The following is an 18,798-nucleotide window of genomic DNA, read 5'->3' as shown; positions in this document are numbered from 1 at the left end:
CTCTCTCTCTCTCTCTCTCTCTCTCTCTCTCTCTCTCTCTCTCTCTCTCTCTCTCTCTCTCTCTCTCTCTCTCTGAGTCAGAGAGGGGAGGGATCACAATAGTGTTGGTCTCATGATATAGTTTACATGAGGAATGTGCTAGTGGCCTGTTGTGTTTCTAAATGTAATTACAGCCTACAAATACGGTGCCTTGTTCCACTGTGGTCACACTGTGTGTGTGTGTGTGTGTGTGTGTGTGTGTGTGTGTGTGTGTGTGTGTGTGTGTGTGTCGTGTTATTTGTCTTCTCCGCCCCATATGGCACATCAATATTTGCTGGTTATTGATAAAAAGTCAACACCATACAGGAAGCAGCACAACAATTTGCAGACTAAATTAAAAAAAAAAAAAAAAAAAAAAGGTAAAGCAGGCAGCACACTCTTCTGTCCTGATCATTAAGTACAGTTTAAGTTAATTGTGCACCAGGGATGTTGAAAAAAGACGCAGGGCATATTACATTTTTAAAATGAATGCGAGGTTGGAGGATTTAAGGGGCGTGTAATGAAGAGGAACGAACTCATCAGGAAGGTGAGAACAAGACATTTGAGACTTCATTTAATTTGTCCCTCATTAGAAAGCCCCTCGAGAACTGGGACGGCAGAAGGAGACTTTTGGGAATATTTTTGCCCAAATATGCAAGACAAAGACAGACACTAAAAAGCACCAGGAGAATAATGATATTTAAAGTATGTTTGTAAAAAAAACAAAACACGGTGTTGTGTAATAAAAAAAGTTTATATTCTTGCATTCATGACAATTAATAGAATGTTTTTTATAAAGAGAACATGTTTTGGAGGGTGTTAACGCAGGCAATATTTTGTTTATCAGAAAAAAAATAAAGCAAGGGAAGTTTTGAGAGTTTTATTTTCTGCGTTTCCTCAGCAGCATAATTGTGCGACGGTCCCTTACATACAACCGTAGTGTTTGTGTCCTACTTCTGGACTAACGCCATGCAGCTACTACAAATACTAGCTCGAACTGAAATACCAGCTCAAACTGTGTGGACTCAACTTTTCATAGAGCACGTTTAGTTTTTTTTTAATGATTAATGCTGGTGGTGACGTTACTCGAACAACCTGACGTTATGTCAATAGCATGGTTCAGCTCCACTTTATTGGCGTCTATCATTGTGTCCATTCTTTGCGAAACCGCTTGCCTGACGTCATGCGATATAATCGTGTAACAGGACTCTGGTCTGTCGTCAAAATGCATGCACTTTAATTCGCGTAAACACCAGAAGCGAACACGGTGCAACTGCAACTAAAGTCGTGAAAACACGGTTGCTGTCGTTGCGGATGGAAAGCGCATCGATGGTTGGGCTTCGTCTGTCCCTAAAGCAAAGATATCTCCTCCTGCTGTGTTTTGCCGCCGGAGTGATAATCGCGTATCAGCTCACGAGGTGAGTCATAAAACGACAAGTCTGCTGAATGCAAACCGCGCCCACTGAAACCTTAAACCTGCATGTTGTTGGTGAAGCTCCTCCATGGATGCTGCCCTGTGCATGCTGGAGAGCGTTTACTTCTTTATTTACTGCTTATATGAACGAGTACCAGGTTGCCCCGTGAACTCTGTCCTGGCTCACCTGCAGCCAAGTGGACGTTGAACGTGACACCACGTGACAAGTTACCTGTCACTGTGCCGTTTGTCCTGTTCAGCATGTGAGTCTCAGAGCAAATATATGTTCTATTACTGAAGTATAGTGCAATTACTTGAGGACAATCAGGCATAACCGAACCTTGTATATGATAACCGAGAACTAACTTAACGTATTAACTTGTTTTTAGTTTTGTGAACAGGTGGAACTGGGTGGAGAGGTTTTGCTCAAGGGCTTATTGGTTCTCAAGCTATTGCTTCCCAACATACTGTATAAATATGTCTCACTTGGCTTCGCGGCATTCGATCCAGTCGCACTTGTTCAGCGAGTCATTTTTCAGTTGTGAACTGTGCTTCCTCCCCCTTAGGAATCGCCTTGAAGGGAGAAGAATGAGCCGTGTGGAGGGTCTGAGGGCCAACTCCTCTCAGTTCACTCTGGAGGGAAAACCCCTCCGCATCCTGGGGGGCTCCATCCATTACTTCCGTGTGCCCACAGCCTACTGGGAGGACCGGCTGCTGAAGATGAAGGCCTGCGGCCTCAACACTCTCACCACGTAGGCACTGCAACGCGGCAGGAGGAATACACTTTACCTTAGAACGAAAAGATAAAATAATGTCGTTTTTTTTCGTTACAAACCAAGCTTTTGTTTGCAGTTTTGAAAACCACTGAAATTCAGCACCATTAAAATACAAATTACACACACAACATGTGTTTTTTTGTTGTGTTTGTTTACTTCTCTCTTCAGGTATGTGCCGTGGAACCTGCATGAGCCGGAGCGAGGGGTGTTCCACTTTGAGGACCAGCTCGATTTGGAGTAAGGAACGATGAAGGGAAAGAGCTCTGAGACTCCTGCAGATGGCACTGTTGCATCGCAGAAGGGCGTAGCTTTGCACCGCCTGCTGCTGCTGAGGGGACCCACGTTTACCCTCAAGATATATTTTTTGATTAATTAGCCCGTGCACCTCAATCAGTGTCTTGGCTTCTTGATTTATTGATGAGGTGGGGTTGATCCATCGAATGTGCGGCTTGCCGTTAAGTCCAGCGCTGGAGGCCGAAGTCACATCAAAACAGAACCATTGGATCTGGAAATGGAATATTTTACAATGGATGGCATAACATTTGCATTTGAGCATCTGCGTTAATTAAGACTTTCTTTCAGTCCCCACTTCACATCTAAATATTACAACATTGACTGTGTGGGTAGTAAATGGACCTTTTTGCATCCTTCTCCCAGAGCCTACCTCCGCCTTGCAGGCAGCTTGGGCCTCTGGGTCATCCTGCGTCCAGGGCCGTACATCTGCGCTGAGTGGGATTTAGGGGGGCTACCCAGGTAAACACCACAGTCAAGTGTCGCCTTCGCAGATGTTTTTATTTACGCGTTACAGCCACGGTAACGTTGTGGAGCTTTATTCTAGAATAGCCAGTGGGGTACGACGTTAATCCCTTTAATTGGCTTGGACATGAATTGTTCCGTCAGGTAATCTTTTTGTGTGTGTTTTGTTAGCGCTATCTTTGCTGCAGGCTGAATCAATTTAACTGGCGGAAATAATGTAGTTTTGTGAATTATATTAAGTGTGCTACCGCTGTCATTTCTTTGCCAGTCTCACCAGATGTGTTGCTACTGTGCTACAAGGAATGTGCCTTGAACGGTCCACCTTCCAGTGTTGGGCATAAGATACAGAGACAGGGCATTATGCATTATGCAAGTAACCTCTAATGTTACTCAGCTGAAAGTCCCTGGTGATTTACCAGACTTTCAGGTTAGGTATTAGAGAGAACAGTAATTAAATATGACAGGCATAGCTCCCTGAAAGGATGAATTCATTTAGTTCTGTAATCAAAATAGATTTGAGCAGATAATGCGGTGAATGTGAGGGGGGAAAATACTGGAAGGAGGTATTTTCGGAGTCGTTTTTGCCCTCAGGGAATGTGAGGTAATATTTATTTGATAATCATCAAAACAGAGTGTTTCTAGGAGCACGCCGGGAAGCATGACTTCTTTCTGCATTGCACTTTATGAAAGTCATGCTCAGGTTGGTGTGATTATCTTTGAGAGCTAAAAAAAAACCCCAACAACAACCCTAAAGAGCGTTTGCAGCACTTTGAGGAACTCCTGTGATACGTTGCTCTTTGGACGTTTGAAAGGTTTCTTTGTGATTTTCCTTTTCAGTTGGCTACTGCGGGATCAAAACATGAAGCTAAGAACAACCTACCCAAGATTCACTGATGCAGTCAACGGCTTCTTTAATCACCTCATGAAGAAAGTTGTTCCACATCAGGTACTTTTCAATTTCAGCACAAAGACACATCAAAATGTATGACATTTTAAAAGATTTCATGGTTACCTTCATACACATCCTTGTATTCACAGTCCTATTTTACCCCTGCATGCAATAGTCCAGTTACCACCTTTAAAAAAAAAGGGCGTTAAATAGCTGCTATTGTCCGTCATGTAAAGCATAGATAGCAATAAACACTTCAAATAAATCAAAGCCATATTTTATTTTCATCAGCTCCATGCATCCTCGAACAAGCCTTTGATTTCCATTTCACAGTGTTGTTCAAATTCAGCTTTAGCTGAGGGTAGGAACGGTCAAGAACTGATGCCAGGGCTCTAATGTGTGTCCTCTATTCGCATAACCAATGTGCAGTACTCCAAGGGTGGCCCAATCATCGCAGTTCAAGTGGAGAATGAGTATGGCTCTTATGCTAAAGATGGAGAGTATATGCCTTTCATCAAGGAGGTAAGAAACCAAATTGTCCATTATTTGAACAATGATTGGTAGCTTCTACATGAGAGTGCACTCATTGGCTTTGTTCTCCCAGCTGTCCTTTTCACTCGATTTGAAACTGAAGATATCGTCACTTTCAGAAAGAGCGTCCACTGTTTTGTTTAGTTGCCTCCATAATACTCCATCTTTTTCCAGGCGCTATTGTCTAGGGGCATCACAGAGCTGCTGCTGACTTCAGACAACAAGGAAGGACTAAAGCGTGGAGGAGTGAAAGGAGGTATTGTCAGGCGCTGACAGACAAACAAGACTGTGCATATATATATATACACACACACAAACACACACACAGTATTCACACAATGACCGGGGGTCCGAGCCAAAGGGTGGCCGGGTGTCAGGCAGCTGCAGTTCTGGTCTGCACACAAAGGATTCTGTCTTTTTTTTTTTTTTTGCAACAGCACAGGCATAAACATTGCGATGTTGCAATAAAAGCATATTGTTTGGCACATATGCTTTTTTAATGCCCGTGCATTCAATATTATTGTTCCAACGCCTTAATAGCCTTCACTGTGAATGAAGAGTGTTTTCATTTTTGTACTATCGCTGCAAACATGCATTGTTGTTGTCATATTTTGTACACGTCACTGGTGAACAGTTGAAGTGTGATGCTAATGCGGAAGCCAGCATTCGTTCTGGGATTTGAAGATTATTTTTGTTTTATTTGCACTTTGAGGTGCCGTGATGAACTGCTAAGACTTCTTTAAAGACAATAAACAAAGCCTGCGAGGGTTTAATACGTACAACTGGAATCAATAATCACGCTATGAAGCTCTCTCTGAAGGATGTTTGCTATTAGTTTGATGTTCTGCATCTTTCATCGTTTGTATCTTTAACAATATTGCTCTACCCTTTTTCGTGTCGAAAGCACTAGAAACCATCAATTTCCAGAAACTGAACCTGAAGGACATCACGTATCTGGATGCAATACAAGTGAGTCTTATGTGTGTGTGTGTGTGTGTGTGTGTGTTGGGTTTTCATTGTTCATTATCATTTAATCCATGTTTTTAGGACTCATTGCTAGTTTTCTGGTCCAATCAAAGATCAAACTAAACACGACCGTTTATTTTTCCCCCACCAGCCTCACAAGCCTAAGATGGTGATGGAGTACTGGTCTGGCTGGTTCGATCTCTGGGGGGACCTTCATCATGTGTACACAGCTGAGGGTAAGACAGACTCAGGGTGGGTAGACGGCTAGAACAAGTCTTTATGTGAGAGTAAGACAGGATTCCTGCTGAGGGATTCTTTGTTGAGGATGAAACAGTTTCTTTCTGTACAGTAGGTCGATAATGCCGGCTAATTTGAGACGGCGGTGAGACAGGTTTCGTGTAGCGATCCAATATAGAGCCTCTGAGGGTAAGACAAAGTGTCAGTGCCTTGGGGTGAAAAAAAGGCTTAAGAAGACCTTTTCTTTCCCACAGAGAATGAAACGGTCTCTGTGCCAGGGGAAAATAGGACCGGGTGTGGACAAGCTCACTGCTTTGGAAGCTGTGTAAGATAAATTCTCCAGACTGAGTGTAAGAAAGTCCCTCTAACACGCTGGTTCCTTCACAAAAGGCACAGAGCCCACTCAGTGCAGCTGGGATGTACAGCTTAGCATATGGCCATTTCCTCCTTGTTTTGTGGCTTTGTCGGGGATTTATTGACTTTTCATGCACGGCATGTTGTGAGCCAAGCATCACAAACCGGAGTCTGTGTCCCCACCCTCTGGACTTTTGTCTCCGGGCCGTATATTTGATGTTCCAAGGCCAGACTTTTCAAACGCTCCTTTGTACGGGATTGTTCAAAGATGTGCTCCGCCGATTCCCGGTGACTGTACTGAACCCAGGTGGAGGTGTTAGACTTTGTAGGACTCGCATTCATCCCCCGTCCTTGTACTTCCTCTGCGTCCACATGTGCTGGAGCTACACACAAAACAAGGTTTCGGGTTGATGGCGACAAATTCTTGTGTTCTTCCCCATGAATTAGATGCTGCGATGTTCTATACATGGGGTTGGATTATCATTCAATAGAATCAAATGTTGAGATAGCATGATAAACACTTTTATGACGTCTAAATACACAATAAAAAACACATACTAACTGAAATTTCTCAAATCTGATGTGGAATATTTGATGTTTTATGGCAATATCAATTGAAGATTGCGGTCTAGTTTTCTCGTCACACTTTACATTCCCACCCAATGAAATGCCATCACAAGCTTCTCCAACCTTTTAATATGTATTTTTCACAATAAATAATTTCATATCAACTGGTCATGTATTGAATTACCATAAACCCTGCTGTGTTGTGGTTTTACTTTATCGCCAAGGCCAAAGTCACATGCTGTAAATGCGCTGCAATATTTACCTGCCTGCCCCTGACATCATACATCCACTATGCTGTTAGTAGTTATTATAAGTAGTAACAACTAGTATGTTATCATTTTTATTTCGTGCACATGACATCTGTCGCATGTCTGTCCATCCTGAGACATGGATCCCTCTTCCGTGGCTCTCCACGTGGTTTCTTCCCCTTCTTTTTTTTTTTTTTTCCTCATCCGATGCGAGCCTCTGAGGACGGAGGATGTTGTATGTTGTTCAGATTGTAAAGCTCCCTGAGTCATATTAGGGATTGTGGGATATTGGGCTGACAAATAGACTTGACTTGAATTTAATCTGAACACAAGGCATGACGAAGTATGTGCCTCCTTGGACAAAATGATGTTTACGTCTATACCGTTTCTCACCAAACGGATTGTGTGCATCACTGGGGCTCAACAAAGGTGTCGAACACACGTTCGTCCTCGTAAAGCATTCGCGAAACATATTTTTGGAAGAGTTTGTTTACGTTCAGCTATCAGTCTAACATGTACTCTTGTTGTTGGAGCGTGGATACATCTCTTGGCTCCTAAATGCACCAACTGTCGATTAGTGGAATAGTGTGAAACCATTGGCAGGACTGTGTGTCGCCTCGCTCGTGAAGTCGTGGAAGGATTCGTGGCGACGGAGACATTTTTCTGCAAGTGTTCTGCAAAATGTCCTGAAAGTATCAAAAGAAAAGTCCCGAAGGTTCGTTTCATAACGGTCTGTACTGTGAAAGAAAAATATGAAACTTAATGTCAGAACATACTGAAAATGATATTGCAGAATATACAAATCAATCTGCATTGACAAGAGACGTTTTGAGAAAATAAGCCGCGAGGACTGAATATATTAAATCATCGACTAAAAGACTTGATCAGAAAGAGATTTTTTTCAGAACACCAATGCATGATAACTTAAAAAGTCAATGTATGGCTTTTAATTAGTAAACTAACAAGTAACTATATCCTTTAAATATATTTAATGTAGTGAAAAGTAGAAGTATTAAATACCATACAAGGCTATTGTATAATTCTAAAGGCAATGTGCTACACAACTCTGAAAAAAACAACCTTTCTCCATAGTGTTACTACTAAAACTCCACACAGAATAAGAATAGTTTTTCTTTTGTCTGGCTGCAATATAACTTATTTCTATTGTCAATTAATAGTGTGTGATTCATCAATTATGCTCTAAATTGCCCAAACAATAATGAAAAAGTCCTTTGTCGCAATATCCCAGAACCCAAGATAATTTTGTTTCAACCAACAGTCCATAATCCAAACATATTTCATTTGGAATAAATAAAACAGAAAAAAAAGGACCAAACCCCTGCACTTGAGTATCTGCAACCAGCCAATGTTCAGCATTTTTACTTCACTAATCCGCTATTTGTTTCAGCGACATGTCCCAAACACATCAGCCATCAGTTATTTCGGTTTGATTCCCATGCCCTGGCGGTTGGTATGGTCCCTTAGAGAAGTACACTATGAACGTTAAAGAGTCGGCAGCTATTTCGTGTACGTTCTCTGGAGCCAGGAGAGTGATCTTCGATGTCATATGCAGGGGGTGACACACACACACATTTCACATTTGTAAAGACTAATGCCATCACCCTCTTGAGTGCTCTCAGAAACCTCTCCTTTCAAAATACACACAGTGCAGAGCCGCGAGCTTCCATTTTACTCTCTGTCATTCTCAGCAGCCATCCACATCCTAACAAAACATGTTCTAAAAAATGAAAGGCTTCCTTATGGGTTTTTTCTCCTTAGTGAGAAGGGGATAAGGCACGGAGAGGAGGGGGTGGGGGGGGGCTCTCCATGCAGAAAGTGTCACATCTGTGAAATGAACGCTCGGGCATTCGGAGTGGATTCATGTCCTTGACAGTTCATTACTCTGCAGCCTGCAACACACCCAGCAGTTGGTCACAGCGAGCGCCCCCACCATGAAACCAAAGCGAGTCTGTCTTTGTCACTCAACCTGCCCCATTGTTATTCACCGAGGCCCATGCCCTTGATTCAAATCATTAACGTCCCTCCGATCTGACTGCCGAAGTCCAATTTGAATGCTTAATTACTCGGCCTGCTACGTTCGCTGCGAAATACAGGTATAGCTAATTTGTGCAGGGAGGGAGGCGGGCAATTTTATATGGTCATGAGCATTGCCCCGTAATGAATTCTAGTAACCTGTAATTGGGTGTGAGGCTGAGGTCTCTTCGTGTTTCAATCGAAGTGGAAATGAGGGCAATGGGATTATTGAAACAGTGCCTTGGTAAATGAAATGGATTTTTTTTTTCTTCTTCTTCATTTTGTTCGGCATGGATCTTAATCTTTTCGTTTGGCGTTGTTGTGATTCTCCGACTTACTCCGAAGAATTAAGCTAAATTGTGGACTTTAGGTAGGATTTGTTTATCTCACTCTCTTGCCAGACATGATCGCCGTGGTCACGGAGATCCTTCAACTCGACATGTCCGTCAACCTCTACATGTTCCACGGAGGGACTAATTTCGGCTTTATGAGCGGAGCGTTCGCCGTTGGGATGCCGGCACCTAAACCCATGGTGACAAGCTACGGTACGTAGGATGAACGTGTTTGTGACCGGAAAAAAAAAAACAAAAAAAATCCCTGCGAGTTCGGGGAAGAAGACGATTTACATGGTCAGGATTGAACTAAATTCATGGTCGCACACAAAAACTGCATTTTAATAGCCAGACCCAATTTGAATGGACTCAGGCCACTGATTCTGCATCAACGCAGGCTGAAGCAAATCTACTGTGTGAAGACTGCACTTCATCAAACAATAACTTCCTATTTCAAATAAAGTCAGTGCGTACAGTCTGAGCAGATCGGATTGAGCTCATTTTGAATAACAGATGTAGATTAAAAGAAAAAAATATGATTAGCATTTTTGTAAATGTCTGTAGATGGCGCTCGCTATCCCTACGGCGGAGCCTCTGACCTTCGGCTGCTTTGAAATTTGAATATGCAGTGCACATTAATTCCTTCACCACCTAATAAAATGCACGTGAAATGTGAATTAAAGACGGTACAAAGGGTTTTATATCCTCCTCTGGGGTACTTCACATTGTAATGACCTCGTTCTTGAGAAAAGAGGAGAATCTGAAAACCCGCTCCGCAGTAGGGGAGGACCCACCTCTGACCTTCAGCAGCCGTCGTACGAGTGTTTACTCCTCTGAACGCCTTTTACCTTCTTTTTTTTCTCCCCACCTGGAGAAGGCTCCATTTTCTGTCAAGATAATCTAAAATGTGTCTCGGCCCGCTGCCGTCTCGAGATGTTTGATAGGGGAGCACGCTGAAAGCATCTGCCACGCTATGAGGCATCCCTGCCGCTCTCGCCCTCTCTCTCTCTCTCTCCGGCGCCCGAGCCTGCTGTTCTGATAGCGCATTATCTTTCAGATTACGATGCTCCATTATCCGAGGCTGGGGATTACACCACCAAGTACCATCTTCTGAGGAATGCATTCAGCCGCTACCACGGTGAGCGGTGTGTGTTGTTGCCGAGTCGGGGCCCCCACGTCTTCTGTTTCTCTTTCTCTCCCTCTCCTTTCATCTCCCCACTTTAAGGTAATTCTCCTTGTAGAACCTGCTCTCTGTTGGCTAAACTCGGATAACTTTGCATATGATTACAAGCAGGGATTAGATATGGGTGTTTGTGTGTGTGTGTGTGTGTGTGTGTGTGCCCGTTGTGCATGTGTGTGAGATTCCTGCCCGAGTCAAACACCCCTCAATTACTGCCCACGGTGAAAATTACACACGCTGCCTTTTGTCATGTGAATTGCTGATGCCGTTTCCTCTATTTGTGAAATAAGGGTTTTGAAGACGGGCGCACGACGTTTCAAGTGTTCGGTGGCCCGAGACCGAAAGTGTAGCGTTCGGCCACCTGGGAATCGAATCCTGCGCAACAAAGTTGATCATTTGCCCAGACTCGTTGCGATTGAAGATAGTTTGAAAGACTACCTATGCATGATTCATCCTGATGTTTCCTTGTGTGCTGAACAATGAGCAGTGGCCTGGATGTGAGAGCGAGTCTGAGGAGGCTTTTTTGTTCTGCTCAGCGACTCCAAACACATGACCCAATTCTTTAATCAGATCATTTTTGATATTTTATGATTGTGTAGCTGTCAAACCATGCCCATTGTGTCAGTCACCCTTTGCCTCGTGGTTTGTTTTTGCATAACCTGGCGTGGATTCAGGCGGATCTGTCAAAAGTCTAGCACTGATCTTCGACAACCACGTGCCTCCTCAGATAGACCTGTGACACATATGCTTTGGGGCTTTCTTATTACACAGCGCTGTCAAAAATTGCAATACTACAGGATATCATCTTACAGAAGATGCACATTCAGCTCCACTCCACAGTCTGTCAGAGCACTATTGATGACACCACTTTACGATTTGAAGTAGTCATTCTTGCGATCATCTTCTGTGAGGAAGGTCAAACGTCCGCATGTTTCTGTACAGGATTATATGAAGAATTTGAAAACTCCAGATCTGGGACTCAGCTTCATAGGAATGTCTTTTTTAACGCTAAGTCTTCCCCTTCTTCGATTTAAAAAAAAAAAAAAGAAGATATACAAGAACAAAGGCCCTGACGTGTGAGCGCTGTTGAGAGCCATTTAGGAGAAAGATGCCGGCCATTTCCTTAAGTGATCCAGCTGTTAGCACTTGGTGATAAGGAAATGCTGTCAAGTCTTTTCCGGAGGGACCGCTGGTGTCTCTGCATGCCTGAACACTTTTAAAGGCGGCGAGTGGGCACGGGGAACCACCGTTAATAGTTGTGAAGAGACTATTTTCGCGGCACAAACCGGATGCTGCTGTGCAGGATAAATGGCTCACCCAATGAGCCTTAGAAGCAGTTTCCAAGGTCACGTTTATGATTGATTTATCGGCTTTAGAGTATAAAGACTCCGGCAAGAGACGGCTGAATGGAACAGTCCGCGAAGCTTTACAAGCCCAGGAGAAGGCCCCGGTAGTTTTTGTGTGTTTTAGTGAATTATTCTGCTGGTTAAACTTGGCCAAGAGCGAATTAATCATCCCACCTTTTTTTTTTTTTTTCTTTGTACCAGCCGTGCTCAAAAAGTTGCTTTGACTCCAAATGGTTTATGAGTCAACTCTGGCTCCATCTTTCTTTTCCTCAGGTGGGATGTCACAAGTATAGATGAGGAGATGCAAAGGGGTTTACCTCGGCGAGTTTCAGGCCATTTTCCGTTTCAAAGATCAGGAATATCCATCTTTTACTCCCTTCTCTGACTGAACGTGGGCAGCGGGGGCATCACGTCGTCATCATTTACCGTGGTCGAGTTTGCATCCTCTGGGAAAACAAAGGATAAAAGAAATGCTAATGAAGGAGTGTACTACATCCCATCCTCATTTTCCCATGCTTTTTTTTTTTTTTTTTTTTTCCAGCCCAGCCTCTGCCTGAACTGCCCTCTCATCAGGAGAGGAGAGCGTACCAGCCGGTTGTCCTCCAGCAACACCTGTCTCTGTGGGACAGTCTGCACTTCACTGACAAGGTAAGCTACAGATGCACAGAAAGTGCCAACAGAAATAATCAACAACACCCATGTAGCGTTGCTCAAAACCCAGTCAGAAGGCTGCTGTCAGTCAGACAGCGGCAACGCATGAAATATTGAATGTGTAAGTTATACACAAAAGCCCATCCAATAAACTCAAGGAGAATTTGCTGTCAATTATGTGACCGGTGGTCTGTTCACGTTTTAAAACATTTATTTTAGCCTTGCATAGCACATGAGAAACGGGATTTCCCCTCAGACGGTCCTCGCCTCATGACAGGTGCATTCACAGTACCGACAGTTACAGGTATCACACCTGTGATCGCACCCATTTTTTATTATTTTGTATTATTCGTCAGTATCTTTTCGAGCCATATTTTAGAGTCAATCATGAGCAAACATTATAAACGAGCCTACGTTTAGGTTACAATCGCATAGCTATTGCATTGGATGGATCTTTCAAACATGTTGGAGCGTTTCCCTGTTGAGCTGAGCGGATTTTCCGCTACTACGCTCTCCTCCTAAAAACATTACCATATGTTAAGTCACTTTCATATTCTTTTCACGTCTTTTATTTGTTCTATCCAAATCAAAGAAATCACGCAACGCACAGTCGCGTCATCTTCCTCCGACACATCCAACGAACCCCCTACAGAATCATTTTGTTCCTTGAAATGGAACAACGCAATTGGAAGCCCTGAAAAGAGACACGGCGAGCAGCGGACGCGGCCGTGGTAATCTGCAAGTGCGAGCAGGGAGCGTGCAGCTGTGTCTGCAGGATCTATTGAGGAAGGACGAGGAGTAAATGAGTAGCACTCCCCCCCTCCCCCGCTCCCCTTTAATGGACAACTGCTGAATAGGCGCCCCTGAGCAAGACGCTCTCTCCTAACTGCACTCGCGGCCTTCTCGGGGACCGGCAGTAACCAACACGGTGTGCAGCTTTATGACTGTAAAGCAGCTTTTGTTGTGGGAATAAAACAATGAATGCAGCAGAAAATTTCCACTTTGTTAAAAGATTGTTTCAAAAAAAAAAAAAAAAAAAACAACCCCGATTCGGAGTGTGTCGTCATTGTCTGGTTCGCTTTCACGACCACCGGTCTAGTTGAGCCATTCATACGCCATGCTCTTCAGGGGCATTTAAATTCAAACCAGATGTGGCACGTCTGGCAGCCGCTTACAACATTCATCATTCACTCCCCGTCGCAATAATTTGCTTCCCTCGGAGACGACAATTACTTTGGCCCTGACCAGCCACACACACACACACACACACACACACACACACACACACACACCCTTGTTCAAAGAGAGCGTTTTCTCTTCAGAGGCTTCGGAGTGACTGAGTGGGATGTCGGAGTTTGATATTGTATCTGCGTGTGTGTCTGCGAGTACGTGGCTAATCGTGTCATAGCAGAAAGTGTTTATTGTCTCGTGAAGAGTGCATAATGCACCTCCCCGAGGGGACGCGAAAGAATGCCGCTGAAGAAAAGAATTGCTCCGAACGGCAGACAGGAAAGCTTCATTAGGTTTGATAAATTCTCACTTTGGGTGAAGCCAGCTTGCAAGTGGGAGATTGTGCAGCGGGAATCATACGATCCCATCTGCATTGAGAGTGTGTAAAAAAAAAAAAGAAAGACAAAAAACATCTTTAAAAACATGAATTTCTGCAGCGCACCGAGACCTCCCGGGGTTTAAAGGTACCAAACCTTGTGTTTTCGTCTTAAACTCTTAATTTGTTTCCCTTTTTCTTTTTATCGTTGTTTCTTCTCCTTCCTCCCCAGCCTTTGAAGTCGGAGCGGCCGGTGAACATGGAGAACCTCCCCGTCAACAACAACAACGGTCAGTCTTACGGGTACACGCTGTACGAGACCTCCATCGCCAGCGAGGGGCCCCTCGACTCCAAGAACAACGTCAGAGACAGAGCGCTGGTAGAACACAGGAAGACGCGCATCAGGCACACGCACACGGACACTCATTCTCCGCGAGAACGTTTGCACGCAACAGCTCGTCATCTGGGCGTCGCGCGCCTGCTCGGTGTACTCGTGGAGTACAATAAACAAGCTCAGGCTGCGACCAGTTGCTCCGGTGTTAAATGATGTCACACGGTCGTCGGCGCCTCCAGTTCTCAAGGTCTCTCCGGAGGTGTGGAGTCCATGAACTGGGGACTGTGGCAGAGTTTGATGCCCCCCCGCTGAGCCCTTTCTTGTCATATACGTATCTGGCTGCATGACCACATGAGCAGCGGTGACTGATTTGGCGAATTTGAACTCGTCTCGATACTTGCTCGCCGTTTCATGTTTCCTTTTCTCCGTAGGTTTTTGTGAACAAACATTTTGTCGGCGTTCTGGATTACAAAACGCAAGAACTTTCGCTCCCTGATGGGAAGGTAACGCGTGCGTGTGTGTGTGTGTGTGTGTGTGTGTGTCTTTCTGTATGTCGTTCCTGTAAGTGCTAGTCAACTGTAAGCTACTTTCAAAAGCATAACTTTGTTAATATTTAACAGCCTGTGAAAGCTTCAGGGGATGCTGATAGATGTTTTTTGGCAGCAGGGACCCAGTATTAAGCCAACAGCGAACCTTCAAATGACTGTTTATCGCAACAAATTTGAATCGCCGACTTCAACCCCGCAGAAAAGTGCAGACTCAGGGCGGCCTTGATCAATCACTAAAGCCAGACCAGCTGAAAGGAACTCCCCCCCCCCCCCCCCCCTTTTGTTTTTGTGTGATGCTTTCCATCGAGGAACGCTGCTGTACTTTGGTAACGCCGCTCATGTTTTATGCATTTTTCCACTGAAGGGGAGAAGAACTCTTAGTTTGCTGGTGGAGAACTGTGGGAGAGTGAATTATGGGAACACCCTGGATGAGCAGCGCAAAGGTACACGTGTTCTTTAAGCTGACGGCTTTGCAGATGTCCCAGTCAGCAACAGTCCTGCTGATGGATCTTTTTCATTAGATACCTTGAAGGAAACTAATTAACAGCATCTTGACTCTTATGCAACACTATATATAGGTTTTTAAAAAAAAAAAAAAATCTGTCTGTATTCGATCTTATGGCCACGAGAGCATAACACCACAATTTATATTATATCAGGCTTTCGATCGAGAGCCTTGCCTTCTAAATTACACTTTTTCCACCAGATTTTTCTCATGTTTGTCCTGAGGAAGACATGTTTTTTCCTCGAGGTTTACTGCTGCTGCATTATGGACCGCTGCAGTGTTTGATGCAATAAAATCACAAATTAAAAAACCACAAACGTTAATTTAAAGGGTTGAAATTCTGAAAATGAACGGCAGTGACGATCACGGGTTTGGTTGAAAAAGTGGTGAATTATATGTGTGAATCGTTTTCTGGCCGTTTTTCATGCAACCGTTTTTGATATTTTTCAAAAAGATGCTCAAAGGTTAAGTGCCACTGAAAAATGAAATTAACGCAGCTTTGCTTCACCTTTCAGGTCTCGTTGGAGATATCGAGTTAAACAAGCGGCCTCTCCGTGACTTCGTAATTCGTAGTCTGGACATGAAGCCAGGCTTCGTGAACAGGTTTGTGTCTTTCAGGTATTACCCAGCCCCCCCACCCCTCCCACCCCCCCCCCCCCCCCCCTCCATGTTTGTGTATCTCTGTCTTTACGCCTAACTGCTCCGGATTCAATCCAACTGATTGCCTCCCTGCTTAACACAATTACAGCGTAAACACGAGGGCAAAATGCAAAAATCATAACACAGCCGTCCAATTCGGCGCGTGTCATGTCGCAACATTTAAAATAATAAGCGGTGCGGTAGCTCGATCGTTCGAGAGACGCGCTCTTATCAACGTTCGCGAGGAAAAACCCCTGTTGCCGCTTTGTCACTGAAATTGAAGTGGGCCGATATAAAAGCGCCAGTTGTTCATCACATACAGTATTAGCAGAATCCAAACCATGCTCCAAGCAATGATAAAAACACCTCGTGAGAGCCAGAGATAAAAATACAAGTCATTGTAAGTTCAATTTTTTTCGCGAGCGGCACGCGCCTGACAGCTTAAATGTAAGATGTCACGAAGCCGAGAAACTACTTCGGCATGATGACAAACAAAGAGGAGCAGTAATTGGATGCTGAAGTAACACAGCAACATGGATAAACCTTTCACACGGCACATATTCAACAGGACAATTCATTCCACAAAGAACTGACAAGACCGTTGAACACCAACACAGACTTGACACACACACACACACGTGCACAGCCTTGTAAACACACGCTGTGAGGGTGTGATTGATTTTCTGGATGCAAAAGCTTGTCTCAGATGCAACATTTCTCGCCGACTATTCCACAAAATACTACACCCATCCCACAATAAACAATAGCCGAGCATTATACGAGCATTTTTTTGTTGTTGTTGTTGGCAGGACACGGTGCACCCCGAGGTGCAGGTCCATTCCCCTCACGGCGTTTTCACATTCCGCGATGATGATGATGATGATGATGATGCGTTCCCGTTATTAATAATCACTTGGAACGTTCATGTCGTTAACGCCAGATTGAAGTCAATCGAGCCCGCGACCCTTCCGCGATCGTAAAATCTCTGTCGGTATTTCGAACGTGTCGGCAGCATCTTGTATTGTTCACCCTCCTGCGTGCAGCTCGTACTCGTTGCACAGATAATCAACATCAGGGTCGAGCGGATCGGCCGACCTTCGCGCGCATTTAAAGGTTTTGTGTCGAGGTTTTGTGTATTATCTGCATCGGCGCTGAAGTCCTCGCGGAGATCTCTTCACGCGCTGAGAAATTGCAATCTTTTAACGGCGGCACTATCTTGAAAATGTCAAGGCCGGAAGCGCTGTGTGAGTGAACACTAAGGAAAAGGTAACACCGAAGGAGAATTGTCCTTCTATCGTGACAACCTTTTGCAAAATACAACCCAAAAATAAAGAGAGCGATTCTGAATATTTACCCTGCCGTCTCTGCAGAGAGTTTCCCTCGGCATTTGCTGTCGGCGTGTGAATACGAATGACGCGACAGCCGCCGGCCGACGACCCGACAGCCCGCCCTGTTTCTGCGATTTTAGTGCTTTCGTTGCATGAAGCTGACAGCGTTGTTACAAGTGTTCCTCTGAGCCAAAATGACACGTGCAACGGGTTCTTCTTTTACAGTCTTGAGAGTTCAGGCCACTGGATGTCGACGCGTCAGCGGCCTCCCACCTTCCCAGCCTTTTTCCAGGCCAGACTGCATGTGAACAGTTCTCCGAAAGACACCTTCATCAAACTCCCCGTGAGTGGGAGTCCAGCACTACAATGCCTCTTCTAGCGATCCCAAAATGGAGAACAGCTAAATGGATATAGATGGTCTTTTGGGCCCAGGCTGTATTTCTGGATTTAATTCCAGCGTCTTGACCTGTTTTGGGTCATTTTTTTTTGCCCCCAACTCTTATAGATGGACAATGAAAATGAAAAATCAAACATAAACGTCAGGTTTTACCTCCTCTGGGATGAACTAAAATCCAGCTGTTTATAATGTCATAGATGATTCACATATTTCTGAGCGTTGTATTGTAAAGTTTACCGCACGTTGTTTGGGTAAATTATTGTTATTAGTGTAAACAAAACAATTTTGCTTTGTCAAGACAATTTGAATAGCGCCTGTCTGATATTTTTCATACCCTTCAACAGATGGCCTTGGTAATCTCTCCTTTGTTGATCTGATAGAAATCATTTCGACACCATCAATTCCGATTCAGTGTGAATTTATTCACATCTTTTATTTGATCTTTTATTATGTACAGATCTCCATCGAGTGCTGGCTCACTTGTAATTCATTTGATATACTTTGCACGGCAATATTACTTCATTAGTGAGAACAGAGGACATCTTAAAAGGCTCCTTACGGGGAAAAAAAGAGATCTCGATGATGATCCAATTTGTATGCAATGCTCCATAATGCAGTTATTGATTGAATAAGTGCTCCTGCGACCTCCTGCTTTACTGTACATCGCTTTGGATCTTTTGGCGTGTAACTCACACACAGTTTGACATTGCTTCGAGCTCCGAGTGAAGCAGAGAGCTGCGATTATCAACTCCTCAGGAAGTAGTCAGCAAAAAATACCAACACATTAGAAAAGGATGCTTGACTTGTAGCGCTCTTTAGCGTTTAGCATTTCACTGGTTGTGTTCACAGGGCTGGAGCAAAGGTGTTGTGTTCATCAACGGCAAGAATCTGGGTCGCTATTGGTCCATCGGTCCTCAGCAAACCCTGTATGTCCCGGGCCCCTGGCTTCACCGGGGGGACAACAAGGTGCAGTACTTCTGTTTTTTATATACCGGATACTTTTATCAAAGTCACCTCAGCGCGAGCGACCTTTCACCAAGAACATCCTCAGCTCCATGTTTGTTAACAAAAACAAACACTTCATGTCATGCATCGTGGATTAAGACATGGACTCTGGACAGTTGTTGTGTTTGTTGTGTATATTGTTGCTATATAATCATATTTAAAGCACTTTTAAGTTTTTACATACAATTTCTGAACTA

At 44.1% G+C, this 18,798-nt stretch overlaps 1 protein-coding gene across 2 annotated transcripts in view; it reads left to right on the top strand.

Moving 5' to 3' along the window:
• The first annotated feature begins 973 nt into the window (after positions 1-973).
• Positions 974-18,798, top strand: part of LOC137790534 (beta-galactosidase-1-like protein 2) — a 19,142-nt gene continuing 1,317 nt past the window's right edge. The window contains exons 1-18 of one of the 2 annotated variants that reach the window (XM_068584862.1): positions 974-1,436; positions 1,999-2,184; positions 2,377-2,445; positions 2,866-2,961; positions 3,802-3,910; positions 4,283-4,375; positions 4,559-4,640; positions 5,289-5,353; positions 5,502-5,586; positions 9,192-9,335; positions 10,180-10,260; positions 12,190-12,296; positions 14,078-14,224; positions 14,611-14,682; positions 15,092-15,170; positions 15,748-15,835; positions 17,425-17,542; positions 18,446-18,562. In XM_068584862.1, the coding sequence (XP_068440963.1) occupies positions 1,333-1,436; positions 1,999-2,184; positions 2,377-2,445; positions 2,866-2,961; positions 3,802-3,910; positions 4,283-4,375; positions 4,559-4,640; positions 5,289-5,353; positions 5,502-5,586; positions 9,192-9,335; positions 10,180-10,260; positions 12,190-12,296; positions 14,078-14,224; positions 14,611-14,682; positions 15,092-15,170; positions 15,748-15,835; positions 17,425-17,542; positions 18,446-18,562 (1,842 nt within the window). In that variant the 5' untranslated portion in view covers positions 974-1,332. The remainder of the gene's footprint in view (positions 1,437-1,998; positions 2,185-2,376; positions 2,446-2,865; positions 2,962-3,801; positions 3,911-4,282; positions 4,376-4,558; positions 4,641-5,288; positions 5,354-5,501; positions 5,587-9,191; positions 9,336-10,179; positions 10,261-12,189; positions 12,297-14,077; positions 14,225-14,610; positions 14,683-15,091; positions 15,171-15,747; positions 15,836-17,424; positions 17,543-18,445; positions 18,563-18,798) is intronic. The other variant, XM_068584863.1, reaches the window with a different exon arrangement.

Source organism: Clinocottus analis, unplaced genomic scaffold (genome assembly GCF_023055335.1).
Source record: "Clinocottus analis isolate CAN_PGR_092001 unplaced genomic scaffold, fCliAna1.0.p SCAF_2, whole genome shotgun sequence".
Classification (NCBI taxonomy): domain Eukaryota; kingdom Metazoa; phylum Chordata; class Actinopteri; order Perciformes; family Cottidae; genus Clinocottus; species Clinocottus analis.
This window is presented reverse-complemented; position numbering and strand designations above follow the sequence as displayed.